General features: G+C 42.4%; 1 protein-coding gene across 7 annotated transcripts in view; it reads right to left on the reverse strand.

The window, feature by feature from the left end:
• Nucleotides 1-22,453, reverse strand: part of CALD1 (caldesmon 1) — a 172,215-nt gene that overhangs the window by 65,447 nt on the left and 84,315 nt on the right. For 6 of the 7 annotated variants that reach the window (XM_066550472.1, XM_066550471.1, XM_066550476.1 and 3 more), the window contains one exon: nt 19,966-20,077. In XM_066550472.1, coding sequence (XP_066406569.1) covers nt 19,966-20,036 — 71 coding nt within the window. In that variant the 5' untranslated portion in view covers nt 20,037-20,077. Of the gene's footprint in view, nt 1-19,965; nt 20,078-20,765; nt 20,878-22,453 lie in introns of those variants that run through there. The other variant, XM_066550473.1, reaches the window with a different exon arrangement.

Genomic DNA, 22,453 nt, shown 5'->3' on the forward strand with positions numbered 1-22,453 from the left:
TTTTCAAAGAACAAATATATCCCCAGACATCCAGAACAGAGGAAAAAGACTATCAGAAATAGACAAATATGAATGAAGAAAATGACAAGAGTTTTACAGCTGGCCATCTTCCCCCTGGGTCACCATTCCTCCACGCACAGTGAAACCACCAAAGGCACATTAAAGCTTTTCCTCTGACATGAATAGTTCCTGTGAGGATGATTGTGAGCTAGAGCTGAACAGGGAGGACACAGAGGCAACACAAGAAATAATAACACAAAAGGATCCTGGGAAAACCCTGTACATCTATAAAAATGCTGATTTTTAATCATATGACACTTTGGATTTAAAGCCACTTGGTATACATACAACACCAATATCTAAAAATTCTGTAGTTAAAGTTTTTCTTTCCTTAGGCTCTGGGAGAAGAAGCCCAAAGGCTTTTTACTTTTACCTCACAACTAAAAAATTTAGGATACTAAACAGCTCAATGCAATGGGCCTAAAAATGGCGTCATCTTTCATGGATCAAGTCTCATGAATTATGTGTGCAGTAGCAAAATCCTGCAAAAAAAAATCTTCCCAGGGCATTTTTATTTCCATGACCACAGTCCTAATAAGTGAGGTAGATTCTGTTGTGATTACTGTGACCTTGAATATTATATAACTACAGTCTGGGAGAGATTTTACTGTTGAATAAAGCTTCATGTAAAAAAAAAAAAAACCTAAGCTACTAATGGTAATGACAGAAGGGAGAAATTTGATCTGGTCACATTCTAGACAACCGAGAAAGGAGGAAAATACTGAGATTGAATAAAGCCACGGTTTCATCAGATAAGAAAGGCAAGGTAGCAGTGAAAGAAATCATTTGACTGCATCCCATAAACTGGGAATGTAAGAAACTTGGAGGTCGGCAGCCAGGTTTTCCTGGACTCATTACACCTGGCACCCTTGCAAGCTCACTCAGCAAAGCCACCTCTGAGTCAAGGCTGTGGCACATGCAGAAAACTTCCATTTGGAGCACAGCCTGCCACCTTTGGCTTGGGAGTCAAGACATCACTGTGGCTACAATCCATCACCTTTCTTCTTGCTGATCTCCAGTGGTTTCTGGCCTCCCTGCTGGAATAACACAGCCAGTACTGACTCTGCAGTAGGGCACAGCACCAAGTCCTGCTTCCATCTGGTCGTTGCTTTTTCTCCTGGGTTTTGCCTGCCCAGGGCCAGAGATCCCCCAGAGTAGCTGAGCCTACTGCTTATTTCATATTGTTCTAATCTGTGGGATCTCACCCTGCTGAGATTTTTTAACTCAGATGCTTTTCCAGAGGGATTTGGCCATAAACCCTGGCAGGCAGGGCACTGAGGGGAGGGGACACCTGACCAGGCCACAGTGGGAACTGTGGGTTCTTGGGAACCAGTGTGCTAATAAAACCTTCCTACATTTGGTCAAGTTTCCAGTTTTCCTTCACTGTTGGTCAAGAGATTTTTTTAATAAGGTCATGATCTAAGTTCACCTTTCTGACTGGATCTGTGTCCCTGTACCTGACTGGGTTTGCCCCACCCCCAGGGTCTTTAGGAATTTAGTCTCTGTACCTACACCACATTTGTTCCTTTCCATTATTAAAGTTTCTATTTTCTGGCTAGCTCCATTGTTCCCGTCCCTCTTTATTAGCCAGCTCTTCCCAGCCAAGCCCAAGCAAAGGGAGCACAGGGGGCTTCAAAGCTTACACTTATCCCAGTGGGTTCTTGATGGTTTTCAGCAGAAACCTTCCAAGACTACAAAAAACTGCCTGGGGGAGGTCATCAGCTGCCTTTGGGCAGCAGGTCCTAACCCTTTTGCTGATCTCCTGGGTACAGACCACATTTTCCCTGGCGAGGTCTATCTGAGCACTCAGCCTCTCTCCACCCACCAAGCTCCTTTCTCTAACATTTGCATAGCCTGGAAAGTCAGATTTTCTGTTCAGTAGTCATGTTTAATAACACCTAATCTTCAGGCAAACAACATTACAGATGGAAAATTAAGCCCTGATCTTTGTGATCATGACATTGCTCACTCAGCAGGCCAAACAGAGTACAGTCTGCAGTGAAGGGGTTTTTTTTTTCAATTTTCCTGCCCTTACAATTAATTTTCTTTAACCATTAGTGCAGCAAATGAGCTGTGGGGCCACCAGCCCTTGCCTCCAGCACAGCAGCATTTCAAAGCTGCAGGGTATGTGCGCACATCTACCTACACATTTATGTGGCAAACGCAAATTAAATAGTCAAATTAACAGTAACACAAGCTGTCAAAAACAGAAATACAGTTCCCATGAAGTCAACAGCACTGTTTTACAAACATGGGCAGGTAGGTTACAGGCCACAAATCCTTATCAACTGTGCAGAGAAAGAGAGGCTTAAAATATCATTTATCTTCTAAAAAACCACCATCCCCTCATGCAGGCTAAAAGATGCTCCAGGGCTGCTGGGAATAGCAGGGAGTTTGGGTGAGGTTTTCAAGAGCACACAGATTGTCTTTTGTGCAGCCCCATGAGATGAAAAGAGATTGCAAAGGCAAATCTCAAGAGGTGTTGAAATACCTTTTAAAATCGGACTCTATGCACAGGACAGACCTCACATATTTTTTGCGGACAAATAATCCTTCATACTGACAATCTAGGTTTCCCCTGTCTAGAAGGTACCCAATTCCCATTAATTGTTAGGCTTTGCTGTCAGTCTCTTTGAAGACTAAGGAGAATTGTGAAAAATAAAAAAGGTCTGACTAGATTGCATCACAGGTAAACAGTGAACTTCTCTCAGAGGCTGCACATCAAATTGTCTCAAGTTACATCTGCTTTAAATCTGGCCCACAGCCTGCGCCTCATTTTCAATTTAACACATATTTGATGGTTTTGTAGATTGAAATTACGTATTGGCTTGTGTAAGAACAAGCTTTGTTATGGACAATATTTTTAAGTTGCAAGTCTAGTTCAGCATAATGCTTTTATTTTTATTTTTTTCTTCTGGTCCAGCATTAAGTATTGGTACAAGTAGCAGCTCTCACAAACTTGCCAAAATAAAGTGGAATACTTTCTGTGGGAGTATAAAATAGATTGGCCCCTGTTATTCTAACAAGCACATGAGTTCCATGCAGGAGAGAAATAGAAATAAAGTGCTCATTCATTACCCAATTTACGGGGACAGCCTGGTGAGATATCCCGTTTACATTCTGATAGCCCCATGAAATGAACTCAATTCCCACACAGTCACAAAAGGCCAAAGTTAGCATTTTCCTTTAAAAAAAAATAATAAACTCAAGTCTGCCTCTGGAGCAGATTGGCTGTAACCTTGAACCTTAAAGGAAATAAGAGGGAGAAAGAGCGAGCGAGGCACACACCAAAAGAGGGGGTGGGGAAAAGCTAATGGCACTGGGAATGGAAAATGTGGGCATTAAAAGAATTTCCTACTCTAAACAATGTGCAAAGTTAAAAATATCTTCTCCTGAGATTATCCTCAGCATAAATACTCACGACAGCTATTTATAGCTGTCTGGTAGCCTCCAACAAAGATTTTTATTCCAACAAAGGAGCTACATACAAATGCAGGACCTGTTTAAAGAGTTATTAAAATGGAAAATAAACCACTCTTGCGTCAGCTAGCCATACTGGTACCCTTTTCCAACTCAGTCTAAACACAGCTTTCCTGAATGCTGACAATGGAGCTTTAAGTACTCAAGGGAGGGAAAGAAAAACCCCTTGGTCCATTTATCACAGGCCAAATACCCACTGCCATAAAGGCTGACACCTGAGCACTGCAGGACAAGGTGCTGAGCTGAAATAAAGAGTGTGCAAATGTCTCAGGCCTGCCTTGACTGCCCAGGAGCTCTCTCACAGCAAGAGTCTGGAGCCAGGATGGCCTGGGACAGTTCAGGAGAACCTCCACACCGTGGGCATGATCCTGCACCACACTGGGCAACCACCTAGGGCAGAGTCATCAACTCAGCTCATGGGAGGTGCTTTAAAAATTTCCTCTTCCTAATGAGTTCTTCCTCTTTTAAATCTTTTAACTAGCCTTGGTCTGATTGCTCCCAGCACTTGCCAACTTCTTATTGTTTTGGTTGCCTTCAGCCTTGAACAAGGAAAAATAAAATTGCTTATAAATATACTTTTAAAATCCATGGGAGACTTTGTTTAGATAATTCATGATAATGGATTGTAGCCACTGCTGGTATGGTTTTTTAGGACAAGGTACACCTGTGATCCAAGTGGGGTAAGGGATCCCCACACCTGCACATAATAAAGGACCTGTGCCCCATTAGATGAGTCTAACAGGGTCACAAATGCCCCACCTTAACTCCCCCAAGGAACTGTGTCCTTCCTTTTTGTCTCAGGCAAGCAGCAACATCTTGGAGTGTAGAAGTAGGTGAGAGATTTTGCTTTGTTCCTTTCTAGCTCTTCCTATAAAACTCATCTTTCAGTGCAATCCCTGTGTCTGGGTCACATTTGCCAGCAACTCCACAGTCAATCTGATGAGTCCTGACCACAGTTTGTGTTATCTGTAATTGCCTGACTCTATGTTCTGCCATTTCACTGTCAATCAGCTGTGAACACCCTGCGTTAATTAAGACAGCAAGAATTTCAGAGCAGAGGCTCTTCCCTTCACTCTTTCCCTTGAACATGTGTAAGCAACTTTGCAGTACAATTCTGCTCATAAAGTTCAACTGATGTGCACTTTTCAGCTCAGCTTTGGTTTGGTTTCAGTTTGGCTCCTTCAATTCAAGTTAACATTTGAGTTTTAAAAAGACTTTTAAAAGTCATTATTTGGACTGAGTTGCTGTTCAGGAAAAGAGTAACAGCTTAAACAAGTTTCAAGGTCATATTTAGTTTAATTTTTGATGTTGGTTTCCAATTTGTGACTCCAAATAATACTGAAAAACACTGATTTGAAGTACAGCAAAAGAGGAGTTACTAAGCACAATTTAGGGACACCAGGATCACAGCTCAGTGAAGGCAAGGCCTCTATCCTTATTTCTCAATGGAGCAAACATCAGAGAATGTTCTCCATCTGGAGAAAACCAGAGCTGCTCATTGTCACCTTGCAGGAAATGTAGAATTTTTCCCCCTCCCCTTTTATTTCATACATGACAAAGGGTTTGGGGTAAGCATTCCCAGTTTTTAGCACTCTTTCCTAGCTCCCCACCAGCCATGCAGGGTTTCATGGAAAACAAGCCTACAAGCATTTCATCCAGTTTTTGTAATGAAGTCAACCAGAATTTTGCTGACAGCAGGAGCAGCAAACAGGCACCTTGGAGTGCCTGAGTGATAAGACTCTCTTCACTTGCATGCAACTTTCAGTGGAAGCAAAGTCTTTGCAGCAAAATAAGATGGTTTGAGGAATTTAAATGGCAGTGTAATCTTTCACACACAGTGTAGCAACGTAATGAGGAGCCTATGAACCCCACAAGAGCTCCAGACTGACATCCACATTTCACTCATACTGTATGGTTTTAGACACAGCAACAGCCATGGCTGGATAGTGCAGAACATTCTGTTCTACCAATGGCAACTCGACAGCATCCTCTACATCTGCCTCTCATTCTTTCTGGAATCCATATTATAGCTTTTGGAACAGGATAACAACTATTACCCCACAGCCCCCTTCCCTGATTTTGTGGTCAACAGCTCACTACTCCCAGCATATTTAATTGATAAATAATGGGGAACCAGGCTAGGGAGGAGGAAGTCTAACAAATACAATTGGGTTACATAAGCAACCTCTTTTTTCACACATCTTAATTTATTATCTGTTCCAAACATTTCACTAAATGCACAGGCTCAGCTGCCACATTCCCCTCTTCTGCCTGAACAAGGCTGCTGGCAGTTTTGTGCCCTCTGAGACTGCTCTTTGTCACAAGGTGAAGTGCCCCACTTTGTGAGACCCAACTGCAGCTTGCAAGCAAACTGCAGAGCGGGGTGCTCTGTAAGAAAGCCCCCAGCTGTTCCCTGCCCTGGAGAGGCAATGTGGTCCTGTGGCTGAGCCATGCCTTCTATTCCCGGGTGTGCCACTCAGCGATTAAAGATGGAGCTTGAGGTAAAAGGTGCTATGGCAGCCTAAAGCCATGATGACAAAGCCACATTTACAGGAAACAGTGTCGTGGCTCTGGTTTAAGAAGGGAACGGGAAAGAAAAGAAGGGAACGGGAAAGAAAAGAAGGGAACGGGAAAGAAAAGAAGGGAACGGGAAAGAACGAAGAAAAAATACAAAAACAGGGAAAAAATACTATCTGATATGGCCATAGCTGCTGTCCCAGATGATCAATCCAGTTCACAAATGGCAGAAGAGCACCTCCAGTCAAAAGGTCTGGTATTGCTCCTGCCCTAATTTCTGATTGCTTGCCCAAAAATGCAGCATCATGTTTGTTAGTTTTGGACAGAATAAGTTTCCAGATGTCTCCCACGTCCTCCTCTCACACACATGCTCAGCAACATTAAAGTGCCCTGTGCACTGACCATTCAAGATGTGACTCTTAAGCTCACACAGGCATTTGAAAGACCCTTCAGTCTCCTCAAACAAAATCTGTAGAGGTGAAATCCCACAAAATCCAGGTGGAAAGGGGTTACAAGGAGGCGTTACTCCTCTCCAGCTTCTGAAAAGGAAAATTAAGAGCACAGCTGCTCCATAAAAGCCCTGCAGCCCATGCAAATCACCTCATGCCGTCTCAGTGCCAGCTACCCAACAGCCAGTAGTCCCAGCATTATCAGGCTATCCACCTTATCAGCCTCCCTTGCCAAGAGAAATCATCAGCAGACACACTGCAAGATCTCCCTATCAACATCCAGGAGCCAACAGCCAGTGGCAGAGATAAGCAATGGCTCCGCATGCCATTTTCCCTGCCATAAAACATACACAGAGTGCTTATTAGATGTAACAGAGGTGGGCCAACCTTCAAAGACCTTAAAACTTCCAGAGAATGATTCCTGAAGTCTGTGACCAAGGCTGCTTTTCATGGCTTCTCCTTCTAAAGGTGGCCTGTACCAAAGGACAGGTGCTAAAAGCTGTGGGCCTGGATGATTTGCACATCATTCTCCAAATTCTGCAGCCTGGAGAAGATCTGGTAAGCACAGAGGCAAGAAAAAAGCACTACTACATCCCTTCTGATAGGTTTGTGGCTGAGTCCCTCCTCACTCCCCATTTGGAAAGCTAAAGGAACTGAACTACCCTGCTGAAAGAATGATACATATATATATATCTACATTTAGTAAATAATTGAGAAAATGCCAGAAGCTCTGGTTATAGAGGTGTACAAAGCAGCTTTCATCATGAGAAGCACCACAGTGCTAAAAGCAGTAAAAAATAGCATTACTATTCCCAATAGAAGGAATCACTTTCAGCTACCTTTTAAGCAGTCTGCTCTGGCCAGATCTCTTTATGTTTATTCTTACATCCTTACTTCATCTAATTAAGCATTTAAGCTTTAAAGAGTCTGAATTCTAACTAGCAAAGAGGTTGTCCTATTAGGAAAGTCTCAATTTTAAACCCATTCTGCAACTCTGTTTATCCTGTGCTGCAGAACAACTTGAAGGCGCTACAGAAGCAGGCCACGAACACAAAAACCCTTTCCTTGTGGAAGGTGAGAGTTCACATGATAACAGCTTACATTTACAGAAGCATCTCTCACATCAAAAGTGTTTTACAAACTATAGAGACACACATCTCCAGCAAAATGCAGTTACTGGTGGTGTAAAAGGGGGCAGCCTACAAAATCATGTACTCCAATGGGACAAGGAAACATTTTTAGCTGAGAACACTCCATGTTGCCCATTAAAATGGCACATTCTTCACCTCAGAGCACTGAAGACCCCAACATTTACCATATGCAAAGGCAAATAAAGACAACATCCAGAATATTTTGATTAAAAACAATTGTCTGGAATACAAACAGCCGAATTTACAACGTGTTGGGTTGCTGCCGGATGTCAATAGAAAATGAACACATGCTGTAAATTCAGTGCTGGCTAATTAGGAAAATCTGTACGTTTCCCAAGCCTGCTTCTCTGTAGGTAGGACTAAAGGGCAACATTATGTCATTTCCATTTGCGCAGGGACTCCCTGTTGACTTCCATAAAGAATTTGGCTTAGAAACTGATGACAGGGTACAGCCCAAGCAGAGGGAAGAACAACCAATAAATAAATGAAGATGGGCTGGTGATGGAAAAGTCATTGCTAGTCACCAAGACATCTTACCAGAATTTCTGCCAGCAGTAGAATGAGGATAGGGCAGATGAACCCTGCTCTCAGTTACACCAATCCCTCAAATCCAGAGTAACTGTTAAACATGCACAACCACCAAAAGCAGGATCCAGAATGAAATGAAAGGAGGGCAAGCCTTGAAAAAGAATGCAATTTAACATGGGATAACTTTGAATGTATGACATGGCCTGTTAAATGGGTCCTCTGACTTTAACTGGCAGCCAAGCCTTTCCTCATAGATCTACCCTGCTTTAAAACATTTTCATTTCTATTTGCTTGAATTTCAGAATTCTTCTGTTATCTCCAAGCAAAGAGAGGAGTTTAAAAGCTTTCATCAGCTAAACTGTATGTTTTGTGGTCTTTGCTCCACTTCTGTGCATTTATGCCTTTATCTCCTCAAAGCAAGATATTCTATCCAGCAAAACCACACAGCCAACAGATTGAGAAGTCACATTTCCTCCAAAGTCAGCATAACCACAAGCATGTAAGACCTATGGTGATATCAAAGGCAGTACCATCAGGATCTCATTGTGAGGATGATGTGAGCACCGTAGGTGAAATCAGGATGGAGCCAGCAAAGAGAAACAGAGAAACAGATGAAGAAAGACTTGCAAGATATGAGTCACCAAAACACCTTCAAGCACTTCTCTTCACTCAGTGTCAGAGCTGGTGACACAGCTGAAGTCTTTCATTATCTTCATAGTTTATTAGGTACTGTATTAGGCCATCTGATAATAATCAGTAAACTAAAAATTAGATTACAAGTCCATTGGATTTGCCTGAACATTTCAGGTTTGCCTCGAAGACATATTTTCCTCATTCAATTTATGTATATTCTCCACTTATATTCAGGCCTGAAAAAACACAATGATATTTTCATTACTTAGTAGGAGGTTTTCTCATATTAATTTAATCACCAATATATTCCTTCTCATTAGAATATTGAAGTGAATCATCCATGCCATCAGAAATTTGGGTGAGAAGTGAGAATATAGCCCTGAAGGAACTTACTCAGTCCTCCAGTCTAAGATGATTACATGCTAATGAGAGAAAAGACTCTCTAGCTTGTACAAGAGAGAAGGGGAAGGGGGGGTGGAATTAAATCTTTTCCTTAAACAAATTCCTCTTGTGGCATTCCAGCACAGACAAACCCTCCAGCTACCATAACTCACTGGTTTGAAAAGTTCATTAGCACTCTATCTCATTTTGCTGGGAGAAGGAAGAGCCAAATTCATGGCCATGACATGAAAATTTGCCCTTGGTATTGCTGTGGGATGACCTGATCCCTGAAATCCTGCAGAGGACATTCTGAGGGATGTTTTTTTGTGAAATAACAGCAGAATCATGATAGTCACAAATCCATCCATCCTGCAGCCCCAGGGAGAGCAGCAATAGCATCAATGCAAAATACACAGAACTTCAGGCCCTGCTTTTTCCCCTTCTTTCCACACTTCCCTACCCAACTATTTCTTCCTCCTTCTCAGAACAGCGTGGATGTGTGGCCCAGACACATGATGCCTGCACTCAAAAAATAAGCAGCAGTTGGGAAGCACTTTATTATCCCTGTCCTGACCTTCAGAGGAATACCCCACTGTGCAAGCTGGACCATAAAAGGAATCCATGTGTAGCCAGTGTTTAGAAAATCCATCTTCTTGTCCTTCCCAGCTCTGGTACTGCCTTATTAAGACACTGAAGTAGTGGCTGCTGGAGAATCTCGGGAATGATCCGAGCAACAGTGCCCAGAACAAGCTTGTCAGCTTGTGCAGGCTGAAAATGAACTTGAAAAAGCTGTACCTGTTCAGCTCGGTGACCATAAGCTAGTCAAAGAAACCTATTCTGAAGAAACTACATCATCCTATTCCTGTGGAAATACATACAATTTTCTTAATTTTCTTTTTTTTTTTAATTTCTAACCAAACATTTTCTATGTGGGAAAAAGGGACAAAACTCACTGCAGGTTGAAGACTTTGGGATGGCATGATGTGACATGCCAATACAATGATATAATCATCTCATGAGAGGGGGCACAAGGACAAAAAACCCTTCTGTTTATGGATTATGGAAAGGGCTTTCCTCTCTAGTCTCTGCTGTGCTCTGGTCCTCTGAGGAGATGATAGCACTGAAAAGTGGGAGGTATAGAGGCAGCCTTTTGTGGTGGTTCACATCCCAGCTGTAAGCATTTCTTTGAAAATCTGATGGCTACGTTTTGAGTAACAATTCTGGAATTCAGGTGAAGATCAAAAAACAAATTTGTGAGGTTTCCTGCTTGTTGTTTTTCCCCTGCTCCCAAAAGGTCCATTTCATTTAAAGACATTTATACCATCATATTTCTTTTCTCTGCTAAAAACCACAGATGGAAATAGTTTTATTCTTTTCATTAAGTAAGCATTCTGCTCTGGAGCCAACTTCAGCCCTATATCTTTCTCACCATTGTAATTATAACTCTGCCTTTCAGAAATTCCCAGGATTGATACACCGAGTATCTGATTTTCTCCCTATCACTAGAGGGCTGACAGTGTTATAAATGAAACCAGCTTGCTCCTGTTAACACTGTCTGCTCATTGGAATTCTGCTCAAAAGCAACCTCCCAACCTCCAAAGATATATTTCTCCAAATTAATCTATTACACATAGGAACCTGTCTGGTGGTGGGAAGATGTGCCTTGTGAACACATTACTGCCTGTGTTCTCAGTGATTTTAGAAGAGCATCACAGCTAGAGAGTCTTTGCTTGTGCACAGAAATAGAGAAAATTACCTCAAACCTGGTTTGAAACCAAGTGCATTAAATCTGTGCAAACCTTCCAGTGCAAATGTGACTGTGCTCACCCTCCCAAGCTGTTTCACAATAAAACCTGTCTTGAGAGAGGCTCAGCTGACCAGCAGTAAATCCAGCCATGGTGATTTGGCTTCTTCCCACTCTGTGCACTTAATTGACTCTAAAATTTGCCATGATATACATGCATCAGGTCAAAGAGGTCTCACTAAGAAGGGAGTACTTGCTCAATTCAATCAATCAATCAATCTATACACCAAAATGTTGCCTCAAGCTGGTGGAAGAGGGAAGTAGGAGTATGGAGAAGTAACTTCACCAAACCTTTGAAGAAGCTCTGCTTTTGGGTACCAATTTAGAGCACCTCTTCTGGTCCCAGCACAAGAACCCAGTCCACCTAAAAAGATAACCTTTGCTAGAGCAGTCCTTGCTGTCTGCTTCAATTATGTCTGCATTGAAAATGGGTCACAACCCACCTTAAAGAAAACAGGCATGTTTATAGAAAAATGTCAGAGAAAAAAACCCAAAAAAGATAGTCACAACTTGCTGTTGAGTTGCAGCCTTCCCTTGATTTTCTGTCAGCATGACAAACTTGCTGGCCTTTTACTCAAGACTATCTAGCAAAGACTATTAATAAACAAGTTTATTAGGACCAACCAACAAGTTTTGACAAAAAAGGAGCAAAACAGCATCTATTTATATTTCCTTAATGTCAACCAACGTGAAGCTAACCTTTCACTGTCACATACACTACCCACTGGTTTATACTTTCCAATAAACAAAACGAAATGCATCCTGCTTACTTTTCCACTTCCCATCACCCTCGCTGCTCCCCAGGAAGAGGAGGGCTCAGCTGCAGCACCAACACAACAGCTACTGCTCCTAATCTGTGGCTGTATCCCTGTGTTGACCTGACCCTCTGCTCATGCTCCTGGGGACTCTGCTGTCACCAGACTTCTTTCCCAAGGTCTGGTTGCCCACTGACCTTATTTCTGGCCAGGAACTTGTCCTGAGCTCTGTGCTGATGAATTAATTAGCCCAAGAAGCACAGCCACCTGATGAGTTCCTTCATGCCATGAAAGACCTTGATCAGGCAAGGACAACCTGCTGGCAAGAGGGATTTTCCTCGTTTAGCACGAGCTAATAAGTGGGCTACAATGAGAGAAATAAAGCCGCTTATAAACATTTATCTTCGGCAATTAAAAACTTGTTTAAAGGCACAAAGCCAAAAATGCAGAAGCTAATTGACCAAATGAGATGCTTCTGCAAGTTGAAATCAGTTTGGGGTTTCATTTGTAAATCACGTTTTTCCTCTGTGGTTCTTTGAACTGAGCTGTGAAGGGATGGTTTTGCCCAGGCTGCCAGCAGTCTGATAGTGTTTACATAGCTCAGCTTATTCGTGTGTAAAACTTGTTAGCATTTGACTTCATTTCATCTATTATTCCTGTAAACCAGTTGGCCTCAGCTTTTTAAGGGGAAATCTCATCTCCTGACCATCTGTTTTAATTTCAGATATTAGATCATAAAGACGTTAATAAAATACAAACTCACACTGAGAAGCAGATGCTCCTAGAAATACTCTGGCTAAATTTATTTTCATGTTAATCCTTAAAGAGTCTTACAAGCTGGGCAATAACTGCAATTTCTCTCATGTCTGATAATCTCTATCATTATGAACCCAGAATACCCTGAAAAAAGTAACATAATTATGCAATAAATTCAACAATGTTCTTGTTCTCTTTAGAAGAAGGCATTTAAACGTAATAACTAAGAGATACCATTCCAAGTCTGCAAATTTGCAGTTTTAAAGGTTGATATTAGTTCTTCTTCTGTCCAGACCCTTGCAACACACATATGCAGCCTACAGAGTACATTACTGCAGGTAAATATATCAAACATATTTGCCTGAAGAGTGTTTTTTTAACTTTTCCTAAGACACAGGGATATTCCATCAGCTTCTTCTGTATGACAACATCACTATTAAATATAAGACCTTATTTAGTCAAAGAAGGGCTAATGTAGATTTTTCAGCCAGCTCATTTGTAAGCACATGCATTTGTGTGATGAGGTAAATGTAATCCTATGGCGTGAGAATGCTTTATAAAATGAATTAAATTAACTCTGCCACTTGAACTAGTTGTGGATATCAGTCACATGGAAAATGACTAAGCAGTTGAGAGCTGAATTACATCCTTATTGTCTAGGAAGAAATACAGAAATAGAGGGATTTTCCTGCCTAAGAGTCTGACAGAAGTAGAACAGGGACCAAGAAGAGAACCTTTTTTAACTCTGAGTCAGTTCAGGGCAATGCCTTTGTTCTCTGCCATGTGGAGTTAACAGAAGTTAAGCTGTGTGCCCCAAGGTGGATGGCACAGGAAGTTTGAAGCCTCTGTGCCTTCACAACTTGAGGTCAATGTTCATTGACACAGCCTTTTTGCATTTCAAGTATCTGAAATGTTTTGTATGGGAAAATTTTGGTGGCAGATTTGACATACACTGTTTGAAGGGGCAGAGATGCAAGAGTGCTGCAGTCTGCTCTGGCTTAATAGACTGCATACTGCCAACTTGCATCTAAAATACTAAACAGATGTAATTTTTCAACATAAACATGGCAGGAAAGCCATTGACACTTAATTGTACTATATCAGCTACATTTCTTCAGACTCATGATTTTCTTTGTGCAGTACCTATGTTTTGGTCTAATCCTGAAAATAATGATAAAATTCCATGTTATATTGCTCCTCACATGGTCCTCTTTTAAGCAGGCATGCTTGTCAGAATTATCAACAATAAACACAAAAATCTGTGTCTCCATGCCTGTATTTATTACATATTTAAATAAGATCCAGCTCATGAGGGACATCAGTCCAGTTAAAGCTAATAAATTTACAGTAGGAAACAAAGGGCAGGTTTTCCATTGGCAGTAGGTGGGTTACCTGATTACAGGATTGGAGGGGACTCTTTTCACCCAATCATTTCCAGAATTTCTTGATGTTTGCAAGAGATGAAAGATGGGGCATTTTGCCAACTGTCAGTGCTAGATTGGAGCTGTCCTCCTAAAAGCTTGGCTGGTACTGCACACTTAGTACCCAGATTTCAGATTGATTTTAACTCACTATAATTCAAAATCTGGATTATCATTTGAAGTACTAAGGACCTGATTTTGTTGTCTGTTTAGGAATTGCAGTGGGTTCAGCTCAGTGAAGTCTGTGCTCTATATAACTAGCTCTCTGGAAGAACAAAGATGCTTTTGTGAAACATTTCCCTTGCATTTTAAAGAAAATGCAATCTGAAAAACACAAAAATTTAACCACTAAATCCTACCAAGCTTTCCACACATCTGATTGTTTCCTCCAGGGCATTTGAAATGCTGCAATAGCAAAGATTTGTTTAGTATCCACTCTCACCTGAGAGTGGCTACACTAGAGAAGGTTTTAATGAGCCACTGGGTCATGCTTTTCTGCCTGGGTTAAGAATGAACTCCAAAAATTGCACAACAGAGATTAGTGTGAAAGGCCAAACCCACCTCAACCATCCAAATATGTCCTGTCAGTCCTGGAATTCCAGGCAGCTGTGAAGACAGGTTAACAGCTGGAGCACTCTGCTTCAATTTGTTCTCAACTCTCACGCATCTCTAATCTTATTTATTCAGTGCCTCGATATTTAACTCCTGGGCAGAAGATGTCATGTCTTGGCTCTAGCAAAAAGGTGAGTATTTTACAGAAAGACAAACAGAAATCCCCAAAATATTTGCAACTTCAGGATATACAAAGTTCATGGAGAGATAAAACCACTGTAGGTTTTTTTCTAGTGGAAAAAGGGGTTTGGAATAGGCAGGAGCACAGCCCTTAGGAGGGCAGAGGCTTAAGTTTTGGGGAAATTCGATAATGAAATAAAACATGAACATTGAGAAATTACATGGAAGACATATGCAGCCAGATTCTCTTATGGTCAAACATGCACTCACTGAAAACTTGTATTAAGATCATATTCTCCTTTCCTCAACATCAACCTGAATTGAAGCATAATCTCTGAAAACTCTTCATAAAAAACATAATCAGATGCTTGAGAACAAGAAATGGACAAGTCCTAGCATTTCAAGAAAAGGGAAACCAGAAAGGAACCATTTTTGTGTAATTCCTAAACTCTGGACTAACATTTCTCACTAATGTACACCCCATACCAGGGCTAACTCCACTGCAGGAATGAAAAACAACTTCAAAAGTTATTTGTGGTCATTCAACATTGACCTGACATGGACACACGCTTACCCTCACTGTCCTGGACAGGAAAAGGGCATTTTTTTACTTCCTGTGGCTGGCAAAGATGACACTTCCTTGCTCTCCAGAAGCATTAAGATGCTAGAGACAAAAATGTGCCCAGTGTTAACCTCTCCAGAAGATAAAAAACGTGCTTCTCATTGTCCTGCAAAGATGTACCCTGCTGGTTTGACCTTCTTAACTTGGTGAATCAGTCCTTTGTGTGCTACCTGAGCTACAGCAGGCTCAACAGGAACAGCAAAAAGCACCTGAAAAATCTTTCTGGTTCTCTACACACCTTCACAGATCCAAACTGAAATTCATTTAACTTCTTTTTCAGTTATACCATGTTGGGATTAACCACATGTGTTGTTTTAGCAGTTGTTTTATTAAGCAATTTACGAACCCAGGAGATTTTTAGCCTCCTGCAAGGCTGCTGCCATCCCCAACCTGCAGGATCTTTTCTTAAAAAAATAAAGAAATCTTTAACCACTGCCTTTAGAAATTAATGCCATCAGGAACCATACAGCTTTGTGGCAGTGTTTTTCTCTATGTCCTACTCACATAACCTTTTTTAGGGTGAATTTAGTAATAGTAATTACTAGTAAATAAAAAACTAGTAATAGTAATTAATCTAGTTAAATATTTCTTTGCCATATTTTCACAACAGGGTGACCAACATCTCTCCTTCCCCATGATATGATCTGCAATCCCTTAAGGAAGAGCATGACAAAGGGCAAAACTCTGATTCAGATTCAAATTTAGGCTTCAGCTCAATGGAGGCCAGTCTGACAATGACCCTAAGACCTTCCTGAAGTCTGCAGCAGTGATGATGGCGCAAATTGGATCAACTTCCTAGCATAATTTTTAAAAAACAAACAAACAAAAAACAAATATAAACAAAACAACAACCACAAAGTAGAAGTGAAAATTCATTGCTGGTACAATGGCAAGTCAGACACTTGTAAATTTGAGGCTTTTGTGCTAAATAGATTAACCTGAGAAATATTCTTTAGAAAGTTCAAGGGGCATATTTTTGCTCTCAGTTATGCTGAAGTCAAGGAATTACGTCCATTGTCATTTCAAGAAGTATTTCACCTCAGTTTTTCAGAGCAGCTGCAGCAGACTGAAGTGGACCAGCAAGACACTCAGAAAGCACCACCCCTGCAGACACACACAAACCCTGCCTAGCTCCAGGCTAAATTCCTCCAGCATCAGTTACAACATCAAAATGACAAAACCCGATGGTTTTGTTCAAGAGAACATCTTTTACTGCCTAGGAAGAGGCACAAAGCAGCAGGTGGTATTTGTTTTTTCCCCTTGCTGAAAGAAGTCAGTCCCCTATGCTCCAATTCCACATGGGATTTTCTTCCTGTCAGCTACGTGCAGCTCAGTTGTGTGACAGCCCTGACACTCCAGCACAGAATGTACCCTGTGTCTTCACCCAGCTCCTTCCAGGGCTGCCACTGCCTCATAAATCAGCTGGCTGGAATAACTCAGGTGGGGCTTAATCCAAAGGCCACTGAAATCAGTGCAAAGCTTCCCTCTGGCTCCAGGCTGGTACCTCAGGGCTTTATAAAACCCAGGCACAGGAGTCCCTCTGCCCTTGGGGAGCAGGACAAAGCCTCAGCTTTGCCACAGAGCAATTAAAGACGTAGCACATCCCATCATCCCAACAGCTGGAGGTTTTCCTTTTTTCCCTGACCTCACACCAGATACAGAATGCTGCCAGATGGGCACAAGTTAACACTGCCATACTTTGTCCTGGCTTTCCCAGGCTGTGCCTGAAAAGTCTCCTTCCCCCCTGAGGTACCTGAGCTGCTGGGTCCCTGCCAGGCTGAGCACATGCAATAAATCTGACAGCCTGGGAGAGAGCTGGACAAAGTCCCATATGTCTGCTGTTGGAAATGTGCCCCCTAGACAGGTCTGCAGTGCTGCTCCAAACACATTGATAGGCCTCCAGAGATCCAGACAAATATAAATAGTTTAAAAAAATAACTCTGGCTGGACAACATTTCTGGGTGGGCACAGTGAGCCTGTGTGTGGAGTCCAGAAAGTCTGGAGTACCTTGAAATTATAAAAACTTAAAATGCAAAAATAAACCCACCACTTTGTTTTTGAGTTGGTGTCAATTTTTATCTGAGTTGCCTCGGCATGAACTACTAGCCACAGCACATACCAGGGGTGAAATGCAATGTTGGTCTTTAAAAGACAAAATGAGTCCTCAGGATCAGTCTTAAGCATATGAACCCAGAATGCCAGGGCTACACCGCACAAAAAGAGTATCATTTCCAACATGGGAAATGGAAAAAAAGCCCAGAACACAATGCCTAACACCAGACCTCAAGGACTAAGCTTACACTAAGCTTCTCCTAATATTAAATAGCTGGACATGAGTGGCTCCAGCATCACAGACACTTGGGAATCTGACAGCTCACGTATCCTCACCACTCCCAACACAGCCTCTGGCTCTGATGAAGCCATGATAACACCAAGCCACTTGGGCATGTGGTGCAGGAGTCCACACTGCTAAATTTTCACCCCTCAGTCCTTCTTGGGCACAGCACCCAGCTAGAAAGAAGGGCTTCCAATGGACATTTATCCCAGGAAAAGGCAAAATGCTGAGTTACAACACTGCTGATGGGAATGGCTGCTGGCATTTCTGGCTTTGCTGTTCTGCTCAAAGCCTAAACAGTATATTGGAGACCTGGCAAGCATGTTACAGCCTACAGAGATGTCCATCTCTCCATCTCCCAGCAGAAATGCCTTCAACCAGTGCTGGATTCCCCACAGCAAGTCTGGAGCCCACTGATGGGAGGGCTGGGGAAGTGGCCTCTGCTCAGAACTTATCAAGGAACATTTCCAAGCTCCAAGTTGTGCTTTAGGACTGCACAACCCACTTCATAAAACACCTGAAAGCATTCAGAGGCAAGTCTGGCAAGCAGATTTCTGCAGCTTATGACATGTGAACATGTTGTGGTCGTATTATTAAAGGCAAAGATTATCCCCAAATCCCTAAAAATCTGAATTCGCCAAAACCAATGCAGCATCACATATTCATTTGTTAATAACAGCCCCAGTGCTGCTGCCCTTCCCTCTGTGTGAGCCCTGCAATGGGGGCAGATGCTCAGCTCAGCTCCTGCCCCATTTGCCCTCTCTGCAGCAGGATTTGGGAGGTCCCAGCTCCCGGAGTCCCATTCCAAATTGAGAATCAGGCTCTGTTATTGTTAAGGCAAACCAAAAATAAAAAGGCCAGACAAAATTATTTTTAAGATCCTGAGATTTTTAAAGCAGTCTTGTGACTTTTAAGGGGTCTGAGTCATTGTGCTTGAATGCTTGAAGCTGGCAGCAGCAAAGGGAGGACAGCAAGATTTAGCGTACAGTAATTTATTGTTGAAAGCCTTCAACTGTGTGGGAAAGGGCATGGAGCACATCTGCAGTGATTAAGGGAAAAAGGGACACAGGCCCAAGCCCTTCTCCTCCAGCCAGGCTGCCACCAAGCTACCCTCCTCCATGAAAGCACCACACTAAACCCCAACAAAGCACCCCAGACATGGAAAAAGCACGTCCCCATTAGCAGGATGGGACACAAGTGACACCCTGGGTTTCAGTCCCAGGGATGGCAAGGGCAGAGCCCACTATCCCCAACCCTGGGGCTGTCCCTGCCTGCCCAAACCAGCCACACCACATGGCTGATGCCCAGGTCACCCTGCAGCCTCTGAATGCTCCATGAGAGCCTGGAGGTCTTCAAAGAGAAGTCAAGTGGCATTTTTCTACAGAAACGCCCAAATCACAGCCCCTAACATCCTCCACAGACCACCCAAGGCCTCTATTCCCAGCAAACCCCAAGGTCTTGGTCTTGCCTTTAACAGCTTTGCTCAAAGAATAAAAAAAAAATTAAGTCCCTATTCCGAATTAAGTGCAAAAATGAGAACAAAATGTGCTTAAACCTAGCTTTTTTTTTTAATCAATGCAGTGTTAATAAGTGAAATCAAATCTTTTTATCACTGAAGACATTTCAAAAATAAATGGAGCCTTTCTCCCTGCTTATACTGGTGTAAATCATGAAATTTCATTAAAGCAAACAGCACTGTACAGGTGTAAAATGGGTTTAGTTAATGAAATGTCATTGCTAGTATTTTCATGGTATTTCTTTGATAAATTGACATCATCATACCCACATCAAATTCTGGTCTCATTTCACCAAAGTAAATCTGTGATAACTGACAGCAAATGCTGCTCTTGCTGCCCACATAAAGTGACTGTAAATGAATAAAAAGCAACAGGCAGTACAAACACAACAACAACTGCACAGGGATGGAAGACAATTCACACATATACCACATATACCAAGTGTATCCCAGCTTTCAACTTATAACCTTACCTTTAGTATATATAATATCTGATATATAAATACCTGGCAAACACAATCCCTTCTGCACAGCACTCACACAATCTGAGGATTGAGCTTTCCCTTCTCTGATTTCCATAGAAATCATAGAAATATTGCCACCTTTGCTGTTTATATTTATCCGTGTAGCAAAATAACTAGGAGCCAGACATTTACAGCAGTCTAAGGAAATCAGACAACACAAAACCCACAATGCTAGCTAAAGCTGATTTTTTGGCACATATCTTTAGCTCAAGGACCCTTTGGAAGTTAAGGCAGAAATTCTCAGAGCCACTGCTAATCAAAGGCCAGGCACCAGCAGCATTTTCCAGCTGCAGTAACTCACCTCTCTGCTTCCAGGCGCATTTCCTCACGCTTTTGCCTCCTGAGCTCTCTGCGGCGTTCAAAGTCATCCATGGTGGGTGTTTAAGAGTTCCAAGCTCTGGAAAGATCCAAATCTAAAAGGGAGATGAGCACTTAGATGAGAGTGAAAACACAAGGGATGCATCTAACCAACTGAGTCCATTTAGTTTTGTTTTGCTGCCTTAGCTTCGCTGTAACTATTTTGGTTTTCCATCAAAAAACTCAACTTCCTTGGTATTGTTGAGATAAACAAGATTAATGAAACGTCTTGTAGGATAAACATAGCCCGTGCCTGCATTTAGTTTCCTAGTTAAAATTAAATCAACATGCTTCAAGCAAGGACTGTATACATCTGCTAGCCACAGACTAGCTATTTGTAACGTCACAGGTCTTTTCCACTAACAAAAGCAACAATTCAGCAGGATTTTTAACTTCCAGCTTCCAATTTTTCACCGCAAGCAATAAAAGCACTGCACAAGAGAGTTCTTATTTTCTTTAGCTGCACAGATAATTAAAAGTTCTGCAGAAGTTAGTCCCCGGCCGGCTGTTCCCACCCCCACCTTCAGAAACGCAGAAAAAAGAAAGCAAAGAGAAAATGAGAGAAGAAAGAAAAAGAGGGGAGAAAAAAATAAAAAAGAGAACAAAAAGAGAAACAAGAAAAATAAGCCACTGCTTTTAAATACCAGCCAGGGGAAGTCAAACTATGTACAAACCCTGCTCAAAGAAGGAAGAGCAGCAATATTTTTTTTGTGGCTGAATCCGCGCGTTTTGCCCGTGCCCTACCTTCTTCTTTATGATTTAGTCCATGAAGTATTTTCCCCTTTACAGTTCTTCATATACAAAGCCTTCCCAGCCTCGGTTTATATCCCATCAAGCCGACTATTACAGAATTCCCCTGCAGCCCCCAAACCAAAAATGACTACCAGAAAAGGGAAAGCTGTTCTCTTTTTGTCCCTGCTTTGTTTACAGAGCTGTCAGTGGTTAGTTAAACTCTGCCTGGAATCTGGCATTTAAGGCCTGCTCTAAGATTGCTTCCTGTGCAGGGCTGGAGGCCTCAGCTTCCTCTGCAATCCCAGCCCCGGCGCTGCACTCTGAGCACTCCCACCCCCCAAAATCCACTTTTCCCAGCCCCTCACTCTGCAGGGAAAGCCCAGAACTTCCAAAGGTGGCTCAAGAGCTGCTTGCAGCTGGGGGCAAACCAAGCCAAGGTGCATTTGGGCAATATTTGAAGGGCTCTGTTTGCAGATGGAGATCTGTCTCGTGGCTTTATTTATGTTCCTGCCCACCGGGGCAACAGCCAAGTGCCCTCCCCATAAAATCACTGGCACCAGCAAAGCCTTGCTTGGCTTCAGGGAATTCGTGGCTTTTTCTGCCCCCTGTTTTGGATTAAAACACTGCTGAGGGCAGGGGTTTTGTGAAGGTTATTTTATTAGTTTACTTTCCCTGGGGGTATTTTCTTTTTGATTTGTTCCCAGATTGGAGGATTTAAATTTTTGATGTTGTTGATGTGATTTTCCTCGCATTTGTCTGGGGTTGTTTTGTGGAGATTCAAGGGAAAGATTAATTTTGCAAATCTGATAGAGACATTACAATTGTTGCCTTTTTATAAATTCAGTTAGACCATGCATCTAAAAAACAAGCTGTAAACAGATTTTTTTGCCAATCTTGTGTTTACTGTTAGTGCCAGGTACCCCTTGAAGAGCCCAGAACAGCAAATCTTCCATTTTCTCCCAAGAAGTGCTTCCATCTCAGCCCACATATGCAGCCAAACCTGGCCCCAGTTTCTTTACTGGAGGACTGTGAGTTGCAGGGCTGATGTGGTTCCCCCTGGCTGGGAGACAAGGATCAAAGGAGGAATGGCACACTACAGAACAAGTTCAAAGCAGCACGCTGGGTTTCTGTGCAATGGCAGTGTCCTCAGGAATTAAGACTGTACCAGACAGCAGCATTTCATCTGTGGAGCAAAGTCACCATCAGGGATTTAAACAAAGATTTGGCTGTTAGGATGACAGCTCACATGCTAGAAACAAGAACCCCAAAGCTTTTTTCTGCTTTGCCTCCCCAAAGCAGACATGCTTTGATATCTTTGATTTATGTGCACCTTCATCAGCTCCTAGCCAGCCAGGCACACCCCTCTCTGCACCTCTCAAGGCACTGATTTTCCTTCTGGGCTGCTCGAGGCTCTGTGCACCAACATTATCCCCATGCCCTCTCCACATATCCCAGCCCATCCTCCACATGGTCCTCAGTACCACCTCTCATCTCCAAAAGCTCAAGCTCTTCCTCACTGAGGAAGTCTCTGGAGGATAATAACAACAACCCAGAATTATTTCTGTTCTTCCTCCCCTCTTTTCCTCCCCAGGAGCACTGGGGAGATTGCCCAGAAGTGATAAGGAGCTCCCTGATGCAGCAAATTTTCCCCATCCTCAGGATACTTTTTCTGTGGTGCAATGAAGATCAGATGGATGGAT

The sequence above is a fragment of the Molothrus aeneus genome, chromosome 5, assembly GCF_037042795.1.
Source record: "Molothrus aeneus isolate 106 chromosome 5, BPBGC_Maene_1.0, whole genome shotgun sequence".
NCBI lineage: Eukaryota > Metazoa > Chordata > Aves > Passeriformes > Icteridae > Molothrus > Molothrus aeneus.